This window comes from Triticum dicoccoides, chromosome 2A (genome assembly GCF_002162155.2).
Source record: "Triticum dicoccoides isolate Atlit2015 ecotype Zavitan chromosome 2A, WEW_v2.0, whole genome shotgun sequence".
NCBI classification, from domain to species: domain Eukaryota; kingdom Viridiplantae; phylum Streptophyta; class Magnoliopsida; order Poales; family Poaceae; genus Triticum; species Triticum dicoccoides.
In genome coordinates, this window is record NC_041382.1 from 722,381,078 (window position 1) to 722,393,556 (window position 12,479).

At 47.2% G+C, this 12,479-nt stretch overlaps 1 protein-coding gene across 1 annotated transcript; it reads left to right on the forward strand.

Annotated features, from left to right (window-relative positions):
* Positions 1-8,856: 8,856 nt before the first annotated feature.
* LOC119356627 (anthocyanidin reductase ((2S)-flavan-3-ol-forming)-like) lies at positions 8,857-11,707 on the forward strand. Its single transcript, XM_037623615.1, has 6 exons — positions 8,857-9,094; positions 9,327-9,493; positions 10,402-10,602; positions 10,718-10,877; positions 11,031-11,247; positions 11,348-11,707. The coding sequence occupies exons 1-6, from the start codon at positions 8,971-8,973 to the stop codon at positions 11,493-11,495; spliced, it is 1,017 nt and encodes a 338-aa protein (XP_037479512.1). The 5' UTR covers positions 8,857-8,970; the 3' UTR covers positions 11,496-11,707.
* Positions 11,708-12,479: the final 772 nt, after the last annotated feature.

Sequence of the window (12,479 nt, forward strand, 5' to 3'; positions counted from 1 at the left end):
GGGGGGGCCGGGGCCTGGTGGGTGGCCCAGTGGGGCCTGTGGTCAGCTGGGCCGAAGCCCAGGGGGGTTTCTCTTCTCCTTTTTTTTATTGTTTTCTGTTTTCTTTTTATTTATTTTCTTTTCTGTTTTTATTTATTTATAAACACTTAGGCATTTTATAAAATTGTGAACCTTACACCATAATTATCTTTGTAATATTTGGCAACCACCGAACATTTTTATTTTAATTTTTAAAAACTTTTATTGTTTTCTTTTATTTAAATTTTGAATTTGTTTCGGTTCTGAACTATCGAGAGTTTATCACAGTAACCGTGGTGACGTGGCATCATTAGCGGGGAATCACTGTAGCTTAATTACCCGGGCGTCACAGGCACCACATGTTCTTTCAACCAGCTTCATGCTTCACGCTTTTGCCAAGTCATGCTCCATGAAGATGATAGTATCATCAGCGTACTGCAGGATGGATACACCTCCGTCAATTAAGTGCGGGACGAGGCCGCCTACCTGGCCCGCCTCCTTAGCCCTTCCTATAAGAATTGTCAACATATCGACCACTACTCCTTGTCTTAGTCCTTTGTGTGTTTGGAAGTAGTGACCTATGTCATCATTCACTTTAATCCCAACACTCCCTTTTTGCATGAAAGAGTCTACCTGGCTTCTCCAGGCCCGATCAAAACCTTTCATACGCAAAGCCTGTTGAAGGAAAGGCCATTTGACCTTATCGTACGCTTTCTAAAAGTCCACTTTGAAAACAACTCCGTCTAGTTTTTTCGTGTGGATTTCATGGAGCGTTTCATGCAGGACTACAACCCCTTCTAGGATGTTTCTGTCCGGCATGAAAGCAATTTGGGACGGCTGCACCACAGAGTGCGCAATTTGCTTAAGCCTATTAGTCCCGACCTTGGTGAAAATTTTGAAACTTACATTAATAAGATAGATAGGCCAGAACTGCTCAAATCGGTTTCGGTAGACTAACCTTAGGTAAAGGCCCCTTCCAAGGCCGGATCGCCGTGGCCGCCGTACGTCGATGAACAATGCGTCGGACAATCTCGATCTTGTCTTCCGCCCGCAGACCTAGCCTCGCCGGATTGGCGGAAGGAATCGCCTGATCCACAAGCAGAGCCACCTCGTCCTCAGGGTATCCAACCCTAAGGGCTTCGCAAATCGCGTCGGAAGGGGTGGGAGACAACACGCCCGCCGGCCCACCGTCTGAGTCGCTGTCGTCGTCGTCCAAGTCGCCGGTGACTTCATCGGCCAACGCCCAGAACCGGCCTTCCACGCGCCTCCTCCCGCCGGAAGGGGTAGCGCCGGTGATCCCCGGAGACGGCCCCGAAGCCACCCCCGAGTCGCCCCACTAGTCGCCCGTCTCATATTAATTTCGCACCTCGCAAATGTCGTAATCCTTCTCAGCAGCATTGTACTTACATCCAAGATGGAGGATTTCATCAAGTCTGAAATCTTACAACCAGGAAGATCAGCAAATCCCCCTTGTTTCATCTGAAGTACCCCTGATCCTTGATTTCCCAAAAAGAGTTACTTGTTGCTGGAAGTTGCCACTAGGGTCTAGGGCGATTGACATGGAGGAGGACCATGTCCATGTCTTCACACACCCTTCCCTCGAGGTACACGTGATTTGGTCGGATCGGGCAACTTCCCATATCATTTTTGGAGCAAAATCGGCTAGGCTTTTATTGATCAATGTTCAAAAATACAGGTAAAACATCCTGATCACGGGGAGCAACCAACCTTACATGCCTCCCTTGATCTAATAAAAGAGCGTGCCTAGCCAGATTATGAGGTTCAAAGTTTGAGTCCCTAGACTCGCGAAGAAAATTACAGGAAATGAAAGAACTAGTCCAAGAATTGATATCCTTGATCACCCCACCGTAGCTTTCTCCTATAGCTTCACGAATATGGTTTACTACCGTCTTGCAATTTGAAGCGATATGTAGTTGTCGTAGTCCAAGGTCTTCCGCTAGAGATAGAGCCTCACGGCATGCCACTGCTTTGAGGGATGTGGAATCTGTCATGCCCCTTATATCACATAAACTGAAGAGCCCCTGTACACCCACCCCATGTTCGTCTGGACATACAGGGGCAGCTGTTCCTAAGTGTCCTTGGATCGATACAGCCACGTGCACATTGACTTTATACATCCTAGGTGGCGGGGTGATCCATTTCTTTCCTGTTTCTTTGCCTCGTATATTACTTTGAGAACCCTGCACATGTCCGAACCGGTCTATCTCAACCAAATCTATAAGAAAATTTGAAACCAAAAGGTGAGTCCACAAAGGAGAAAAGACTCTCACTGATTCTCTCGTGAATAAGCTTCCTTTTCGCCTTCCAAATAGGCCATAGTGTCATTGTCGTTTTGATCAACACATCATGCGATGGTGTCTCAATCATTGTGAACAGCCAAGCCTTAGCATTTGGTTTTTCCCATTCGCTGTCAACTTCCCATGTTTGTTGATGCCTCACGTGGCCGTCCTTGTGGTCATGGAAAAGGCCCTCTTTTTGGGCCTACACGAAACATGACAAAGTGGCATGGTCAAAGCATGACACACAAAGGCAAGAGAGCAACTAATCAAGGAGGTTTGCCTCAAAAATAACTAACCAATGGGTACACCTCGCGGGAGCCCTACAAGGGCCACTTTTGGTGGGACGAGACTCTCTGCCGCCGCCATATCTTGCGTGTTGGGCGCTTCCTCAAAATTTTATTTTTTATTTTTCTGTATGCCTTTTCAGGTTTAAGATGATTTTATTTTTCGGGGGTTTTCGGCTTCTCAAATTTTGCCTGGTTTTCTCTAGATTTTGGACCCAAAAAATAAAAAAAAATTGCGTGTTTTTTTCTTCCACGACAGACATAAATTTGATTTTCATGGAGGCACAAATTTGCTTCTCATCGAGGCACATGTTTTCTTTCGCAACAGGCATAGTTCTGCCTCTAAGAAAAGGAAAAAACGTGTTTTATTTTTTCCCACGAGAAGACATGTTTTCTTTCTTTCACGAGAGGCACAAATTTGATTCTCATGGAGGCATAGGTTTGCTTCCATAAGAGGCACAACTATGTCTCTTAGAAAAGGAAAATATTGTTTTCTTCTGCAAGAGGCATATATTTGCTTCTCGTGGAGACATAGATTTACTTCGCAAGTGCCTCTTCGGAAAGGAAAAAAACCGTGCTTTCGGCTCTAATTTCTTCCAATCCGATTTTTCTGGTCTTTTTTTTAAACAAGTTTGTCAAAACCTATTAACATGGAATTTAGTTTCAAAGATCTCGATGCGAGAAATTCAATGGTGAAAACAGTTAGGTATTTGGATGCACGATTTAAAAGATATTTTTTTTGAAAAAACAAATCTATGAAATAAAGGAAAACTCTCGGGTTGCATCAAGTGATGCACGTACAGTGCGCCACTTGTGAGAGTGGCCTTTACAAGCGGTATCCATGAGTTAATTATTTCACATAATGTTATGGGCGACGCTATGTCAGTTCACACGAGACAGAAACAAGTAGGCTTGCCTGAAGCGAGCATTAGACTGGGCTACCCCAGCATGTGGGAGGCCATAGGCCTTGAAGGGCTCGCTCTTTTTTCACATTCTTTTGTTATCATTTTTTGCTATTTTACTTTTAGTTATTTTTCTAAATATTATATATATATATATATAAGCACATAAATATTTGAAAAAAGTTAACTATGCATTTTAAAAAGTTAAATGTGTATAAAAAATGTTTTTGATATATATGAAAATGTACACATAAAACATAAAATGTGTATGAAAGAGTAGATATCAAAAATATATTTAGAAAAATGTTAAACGCGTATAAGAAAATATTCCTAATGTATACGGCAAATGTACACCTTATATGAAAAAAGTAGACATTACACCTTATATTGGTAAAAAATGTTAATCATGTACTTGGAAAATATTAAATGTGCATATAAAAAATGTTCATGTATACAGAAAATATTGCATGTATATGGAAAAAGTAGACATAAAACAATTGTTTTTAAAAAAATGTAATAATGTACTTCGAAAATGTTAAATGTGTATATAAAAATATTTTTGATCTATACAAAAAATTACAATGTTTATTGAAATTAGACATAAAAATAAGTTTTAAGAAATATTAATCATGTATTTGAAAATGTTAAATGTATATATAAAAAATATTCATTGTGTATTTGAAAAATCTTGGCCGTTTATGTGAAAAATGTTCAACGTTTTTAAAAAAATAGGCATGTGTTCAAAAAAGCAATAAAAAGCGACAAACAAATAAAAAGTAAATCAAAGAGAAAAAACCAGTGAAACAAAAAGTTCGGTGAAAAACAAAGCAAAAAGGAAAAAAAAACTAAGAATACTGAGAAAAATCGACAATACCAAACAACACTATGTAGCATGCATGGCTAGGCAGTAAAGAACAATATTCCAGGTTAATCTCAGGCGCACTTTTTGTCAGGCACGGTGTCGAGGACACCAACCAAGCTGGCCCTTGATACAGTAGTTGGCCTTGTCTCGGTTCGTACTACAACAGTGTACGGCGGCTGCTCGGATCGGCGATCCAACGGAGAAAAGGAACTCCTGTCGATCTTGGCTTCTTACGGCTGCAGCGGAATCAATCTTCGATCCGGAAGATTGTAAGGCTGCGGCGACGGACAGACGCAACCCTAACTTCTCTTGAACTCAAATCTCGTATAAAAATTTGGCTTTTTTATAGGGAATTGCTTGTTTTCAGCCGGATGTAAACATTTTCACGCCAGCCGCCTTCAACTGCGTGTGGTTGGATTCATAGATTGGCCACTAGTAGTATTAATTAATTGTGATTAATCGCTGGAACTATTCCGGAAACTGATGCATGCTACTAGTACCACATCATACTAAACCAAGCGATCGATCCAGCAAACTGCATGCAGCATCGCCGGAGCATTCTGTAAACATGTGTTGCTGCAAACAGCGTGCTTCCAACGGGTGCTACGACGACATCTTGGCTGCTTCGGCGATGTTGTGATGACGTGCTTCGACGACAATGAAGGTACAGGGATGGCGGCCCGGTTGCTCCACGTGCTTCGACAGATGTTGTGATGGCGTCTCAGCTGCTCCGGTGATGCTGTGATGCATGCTTCACGGCGTATGTGCATCGACGGCCATGACGACGAGGCGTACATGCTGCGACGGCGTCGACGGCTACGGTGATGCTTTGGCGGTTGGGGTTGCGACGCGTGATTCGACGGCTATGATGTGATGCGTGCCTCAACTGCGTACGTGCCATGACATCGTTGATGGGTGCGGCGACGCATCGACGGCCACGACGGCGAGGCGTACGTGCTGCAACGGAGTCTATGTCCACGGCGATGCTTTGACGGCCATGGCAACATTGCTTCGACGGCCACGACGGCGAGGTGTACGTGCTATGATGGAGTCGACGGCCGCGGCGATGCTTTGACGCCCATAGCAACATTGCTTCGATGGACACGACGGCGAGGTGTACGTGCCGCGATGGAGTTGACGGCCGCGGCGATGCTTCGATGGCCATGTCAACATTGCTTCAACAGCCACGACGTCGACAACCATCATGCTTCGACGGCCATAACAACAATGTTTTTGACGGCCATGACGTCGACAACCCTCGACGCTGCGATGCGTGCTTCAATGGCCGTGGTGATGCTTGCACCGCCACGACGACGAGATGTATGTGCTGCAATTGTGTTGGCGGTCACGGTTGTGCTTCGACGACCACGATGATCAGGCGTGTTGCGATAGCGTAGGCGGCCACGACAATGCTTGAACAGCCACGACATCAACAACATCGTCGATGACAACGATGATGCTATCATGATGGCAGAGCTGTGAGCCATAGCCCCGCGGTGCTGCAGGTAGTGATGCGATGCTGACAATGATGCTTCAAATTATGTCGCAAGACGACCGACCGATGATGTTGTCAGGCCTGCTGCGAGCTCATGAACAGTACTGAGAGTCCGGCGGCAAAGCTAGAATGGCCGGGCTGGGCGATGTTGCCACTGTAGCCGACCGGGTGCTACGCGTGTGGGCGAAGGTGCCACGACGACGTGTGACAGCACTGCGATTGTCATCGATACTTTTGAAGCATTTCGTGAGGCTGCAGTGTTTTGTAAAGGAGTGGACGTGTGAGGTGAACTAGGCAAATCAATCATCGGTTACACGCATCGCAATCTAACGGCCATCAAGCCGGCTGCAGCTTGGCCCGCTACAGCCGGATGACGCGTAGCATGCGTCCTCTTTATACCACTTGTTAGATAAAACAAGAACGTTTGATCCTAAAAATCGGAGGCCCCCGCGTTGCTCCCCACGAGCAAGTCTAGTGGCAACCAGCCTTGCCGACGCTGCCCTTCTCCCCCCTCCCCCTCCCCCTCCTCCTCCTCGTTGCTGCTAGAGAGGGCCGAAGGGCAAGCCCTCAAGGCTCGCGATCAAGGGCTCCATCGGAGGCGCAGTTGCGAGACGGAGACATGAAGGCATGGTTGAGGCATGGCGGTGGGCATGCTCGGGCCATGCATAGTGCTCCGGTCAGGAGGCACGTCGTCGTTTTGGCGGTCGATGCACCGCTGATCTAGCGGGCGGATGCACTTCACGTGGGCGCGTCTCGGTGATGGAGATCTACCTTTCGTGCTCTAGATCTGGCCATGTCGGCCCATAGGGGGTGTCAGCGGTGTTGTGCTTTGCCTTCAGTGTTGGTCCGAGTGGTGACCTTGTTCAAGGCCCGATTTGGTATACCTAGCAAATGCGATATTTTTGCATTGCTACCTTGTTCAAGGCATTGTTCGGATATGCTCGAACTGACTCTTCAGGACGAAAACCTAGAATTTGACCTTTGATGGTTAGATCCAGTGATGGTGGCGCTTGAGCGGCACTCCCTTCCTGAAGGTGTTGATGTTAAAGAATATCGGTATCTTTATGGTGTCATGAGATGGTTGGTGTGGATAAGGTGGTTGTTGTAGTTTATCAATCGCAGCATTCATCGCTTTGGATTTTTTTCTCGCCTACGCATAGCTTTAGTCTTATATGACTTTGCTATTAGCCGGCGTTTTGTTAAGTGTGTTGGTGTTGGCTGTGTGCATCCTACCTATGCAGAGGTCAGGTGTGCGCTCATCGTGACAATATCCTCTTGGCACTTCATTTTGAGTCAATAAAATCCATCATTTATCAAAAAAAAATATAAAACGAGAATAAATGAGACACGAGAGACACGGGTTTAATGTGGAAAACACTTGCTAAAAATACCACGAATACACGAAGGCACAATTCACTATGACGGGGAAGTATTACAAGCATGAGATAACAGACCGTCTTTAGGTGTGACTACATGTGGTCTATATGAGAGACAATATATAAGAGTCCTTAAAGGACAAGTAAATGAGTTGTACTCACAGCATCGACATAAACGCAACGCCCCACACCGTCTGTACTACGTCTAGTCCAATACTGTAGTAGAATTCGTATCGTAATTTAAAGCATCTCCAACAGCCGCGCCAAAAGACGCGCGCGCGTGATAAATTGACTTTATAGCACTCGCGGGACGTTTACGCGCGATCCATTGGTGGCGCGAAACTAGCGCGCGCGGGAAACGATTGCGCGCGCGCGGGAAAAGGCGGCCGCTCGCGCGCTACATTTGGCGCGCCGCGTCCGGCGCGCCTATAAATTGCAGCGCCTCCGCCGCTCTCTCCATCGCCCTTTGCCGCTCTCTCCGTCTCTCCATCGTCCCCCTGCCGCGCTCTGCCGCCGACACGCCACCACCGCGCCATGATGCCGCCTCGGCGCCGGGGAGGTACGGGCTACCGCGGCGTCCGCGTGTGTCCGTCCGGCACCTACTCCGCCGAGATTCGGTCGGTTGGCGGCATGCGGCTCCGTCTCGGAACTTTCGACACCACTCAGGAGGGCGCCCGCGCGTACGACGCTGCGGCGTGGCGCCTCCTGCGGTCCCGTCAGGACATGAACTTCGCCGACGTGGCGACACGGGAGCGCGCACAGGAGTTGGCGCCTTTCCCGCGGCTTCTCACTGACGAGGATCATCGCAAGCACCGGAGTCGGGAGCATCGTCTCAGGCTGGCCGAGATGGACGAGCAAGCCATGGCGCCGTGGAGTCATCGCTTCCCGGAAGACACCAACGAGGAACAGTTCTTCGCCCAGAGGAGGGCGAAGAGGAGAGAGGAGCGAGCCGACTATCGCGAGGACAAGCGAACGCGGAAGGCGGTCGCTAAATACAACCAAGCGCTAGGAGATGCGTCCTCCTGGAACTCCGGCGACGAGCGGTTCCTTGACGCCTACGCTCCGACGTCGGAGGAGGACATCACTGAGACAGAGTCCGAGTCGGACGAGTAGTAGTAGGAGAACTATCTACGAAACCAAATATGTAATAGGAGAACTATCTACGAAACCAAATATGTAGTAGAAAAAACTGAAATATAGCGCGCCTGCTGAAGCGGCGTGGGCGCGCTTTAATTTGCGGCGGCCGCTGGAGCCAGCGCACCGCTACACACCAAAGCTGGCTAACCCGGTGCTGTATCGTGACTTTTAGCGCGCGGCGCGCTTGCGCGGCTGTTGGGATGCTCTTAACACTCTATAGCAGCCAGCGTCAACAGCTCCACGTTCACATGTTTGTATTGTACTCCCTCTGGTAGTAGTATATCGTACAGTGCACATCAACCTTACCTACTGTAACTTTAGCGTTAGCAGCCATGCATAGATACAGCCGGCTAAGAGTCTTCATGCACAAGGATCTTACCTACTGTCACTTCAGCGTCAGCGATGACGTGCAAGGACACTTTCAAGTTTCAACTGCTGGAAAATTGTTTGTCATTCACCACCAACCTGGGACTTGTCTCCGTCGTTAGTTATCTGTATGTACACAGTATAAATGCAGGTTCTCTACACAGTGGCAACATCCGGAGCAGTGAGGTAGCCAATCGTCGTTCTCTTCGCCGTTAGAGGTACTGATCGAGATGTCGGGGAGCGAGGGGAGGAAGACGGCGTGCGTCACCGGAGGGAGCGGCTACATCGCTGCAGTTCTCATCAAGCTGCTGCTCGAGAAAGGCTACGCGGTCAAGACGACGGTCAGAGACCCCGGTTTGGTTCTTGTTTCTTCGTTTCTACTAGTTCTGTTTCTTATGCACTCCAGCAAACTTCCATTCAGAGTTAGGTTCTTTGGACCCTGCCATGTTCTTTTTATGACTGCAAAACATGCCTTCCAAGTTCCAAATCAAAGTGTTTTGCGTACTATCACTTATGCTGAAACTGCTGGAAACTGTTTTTGATCCAAAATTCCCAAGACTCTGAAGATTCTGTATTTTGTATGAAGATGACATGGAAAAGAACTCCCACCTCAAAGATTTGCAAGCGCTTGGCCCCTTGGAGGTCATCGGTGCCCAACTGGACGTGGAAGGAAGCTTCGACGAAGCGGTTTCTGGCTGCGACTACGCCTTCCTTGTCGCTGCCCCAATGAACATCGATGCAGCAGATCCTGAGGTAAACATCCATCTCCCGCGATCTTTGCTTTCATTTGCACGATCGCTCTTCGATCTGGCATCTGAATATCTGACGGTGATGTACGGAGTTGGGACTTGGACACAAATTTATGTTGTCAGCTATATATCACGTGATCTCTGGCAAATTATTCTCAGCCAAAGAATTAGACTTGGGACCTTGTTCACCCTGATGTCACATCCTTCACGTGGCCTTCTGATCAAAAGCCAACGGCGCACTCCGCAGCTGACAGAAAACGTGATGTCGGTCTTTTTTTCGAAGGGTTTTTATCATTTATGCCATTAATTGTGTCTCATTATTCAGTTTTACCATTAAAAGTTACAACTACTCAAAAATGCCATCAATCCATGAGATGCTTGCTCAAAAATGCCATTAGATATCTTAAAAATGACATCGTTCTGTTAGATTTTTGTTCAAAAATGCCATTAGACATTGTTATTTTTACGTCAAACCCATTGACCATGTTCTATGACAAAAATAAGCCTAGACCCACATGTCAGTTCTCTCTATCTCACAATGATATGTGTGGCCCCACTTTTCAGGAGTAACCAAGCGAATAATTTTACAAGAAAATAAGAACGCTGTTGGGATCAAATGGGCCCCATACTTTATTGTAGTGAGATAGAGCTGGCATGTTGGTTCATAGGTATTTATGTCATTATAACATAGCAAAAGAGATTTGAGATCACAATGATGATGTCTAGTGGTATTTTTGAGCATGTGTCTAATGACACGATGTTATTTTTGAGCAGTTGAAATTTCTAATGGCAAAACTGAGTAGTGGGACACAACCGGTCAGCTCAACTCTACATCGAGCGATGCATATAGTCATGATGGAGTATTTTACTTAACTTTATTTTAATTTTATATCGTCTTGTGTCTGGCGGCAGAAGGATATGATCGAAGCCGCCGTCCAAGGAACTCTCAACGTGATGAGGTCGTGCGTGAGAGCTGGGACGGTGAAACGGGTGATCCTGACGTCGTCGGACGCCGCGGTGTCCAGAAGGCCGTTGCACGGTGGCGGCCACGTGCTGGACGAGGGCTCATGGTCCGACGTCGAGTACCTCAGAACAAACAAGCCACCAATTTGGGTACATAATCTTTTGTGTGTGTGTGCAGCTGCTATCTCTCTTCCAGACATTTACATTCATGGAAATAAATCACGTAACGTTGATACCCGTTTTATGTACGTAATTTACATGGCAGGCGTATGCCGTCTCGAAGGTGCTTCTGGAGAAGGCGGCGAGTGAATTCGCGGAGGAGAACGGCGTCAGCCTCGTCACCGTGTTGCCCGTGTTCACCTTGGGTGCGGCGCCGCTCTCCAAGGCCAAAACCAGCGTCCCCCTCACCCTCTCCCTGTTGTCCGGTGAGAAAGGCGTCCATGCTATAGCATTTCTCACTTGTTTCTACAGCTCGGTCGGTGGTTGCCAACTGAGAGATGTGGCGACTGGCAAGCAAGCTCTCATTCCAATCCGGTGTTCTTCTGACATGGTGTCCGCTTGACATGTGCATTTACCAGGCGACGAGACATTCCTGAACATGCTGATAGGCCTGCAATTGATCACCGACTCCATGGCGATAAGCCACGTTGAAGACGTATGCCGCGCCAAGGTGTTCGTGGCCGAGAACGAGTCCTCCTCCGGCAGGTACATCTGCTGCAGCCACAACACTACAGTCCTGCAGCTCTCCCGTTTCTTGAAAGAGAAGTATCCACAATACAATGTGCAACCTGAACGGTACGTGAGTCGGCTGTTTAAAGTTTGGGCTGCTCGAATGCAGGCACGCAAATATTTATCTTTTATGTGGGTTTAACAACATCCAAGTATGCTTATGTAGCTTTGATGGATCCCCGGAGAAGCCCAAAGTGTGCCTGTCTTCTGAGAAGCTCATCGGGGAAGGGTTCGTGTTCAAGTATAATGACCTGGGTGAGATATTTGACAACCTCGTCGAGTATGGCAGGACAACAGGGATTCTTCCCTACTGATATGTACGCCGGCTGATGATCAATATGTGACCGGAACAAAATATTGTTGTCTCAAATAAGCCAGAAGCTCCGTGCTTGTGTTTTTGTAAAATAAGATGTTAGTACCCGAGTTGCACTATCCCGAGGATCCTCGGGCTACAGGAAATATGTTTTCTACAACTACGGGATCACCCCAACATATTCTATCCATCGAATATACAACTACCTAACCACCGGCCCCCTGGCGACTTATATAAAGGTGAACAAGTTTTCACTGGAAGAGAAGGTCACGCGGGTGCAAAATTTGATAGATCAGAAAACTCCATTGCAATTCTTTCATATTATCAAACAAACATAGGTAGGCATGCCATAGCCTCTACCCATACGTGGGTCTAAACCTGGGTAAAACCACTATGTCATCATCACTGCTGACAAGATCTCTTTGGACCCCACCCCCTCCCTATTATCTTTCACAACACGAGCGCTCATTTTTTTTCGAAACGGAAGCAAAAGATTTGCCTCATCTATTAAATAAGAAGATGATAGTGTTTGTTACAAGGGCACACTTTTAGACGGCATGGAAGATTACTCACACAAAATAATGTTCCCTATTTTTTCTGCTCCGGCGGTGATCCAAAGGTTTGCCTCGCAGATGATGTTGTTTAGCAAGATTGGTGGCGGAGCACTCTTGTTCCGGAAAACACGGGCATTCCGCTCGTTCCAAATGGTCCATGACACGAGCATGGTTAGAGAGGCCATGGCCTTCCTGTTGGGGACTCCGGCACCGGTCCTATTTGTCCACTATTCCTTGACCGAACTCTCAAGATGCCACATAGAGGTGTCCATATGATGAAGCCCAAATTTTGCAATGACCAAGTTCCATAGCCTAATAGTGAAGCGGCACTTAAAGAAAAGGTGCGGTCCACTTTTTTGCTCTCGCTTGCAAAGGGTGCAAAGACCACCATTTGGCCATCCACGTTTTTGTAGTCTATCCGCGGTCCAAAT

Coding starts and splice junctions, on each gene's coding strand:
- LOC119356627 (XM_037623615.1), top strand. CDS start 8,971: ATGTCGGGGAGCGAGGGGAGGAAGACGGCGTGCGTCACCGGAGGGAGC. Junction 10,603..10,717: donor CAAACAAGCCACCAATTTGG/GTACATAATCTT, acceptor TTTACATGGCAG/GCGTATGCCGTCTCGAAGGT. Junction 11,248..11,347: donor TACAATGTGCAACCTGAACG/GTACGTGAGTCG, acceptor ATGCTTATGTAG/CTTTGATGGATCCCCGGAGA.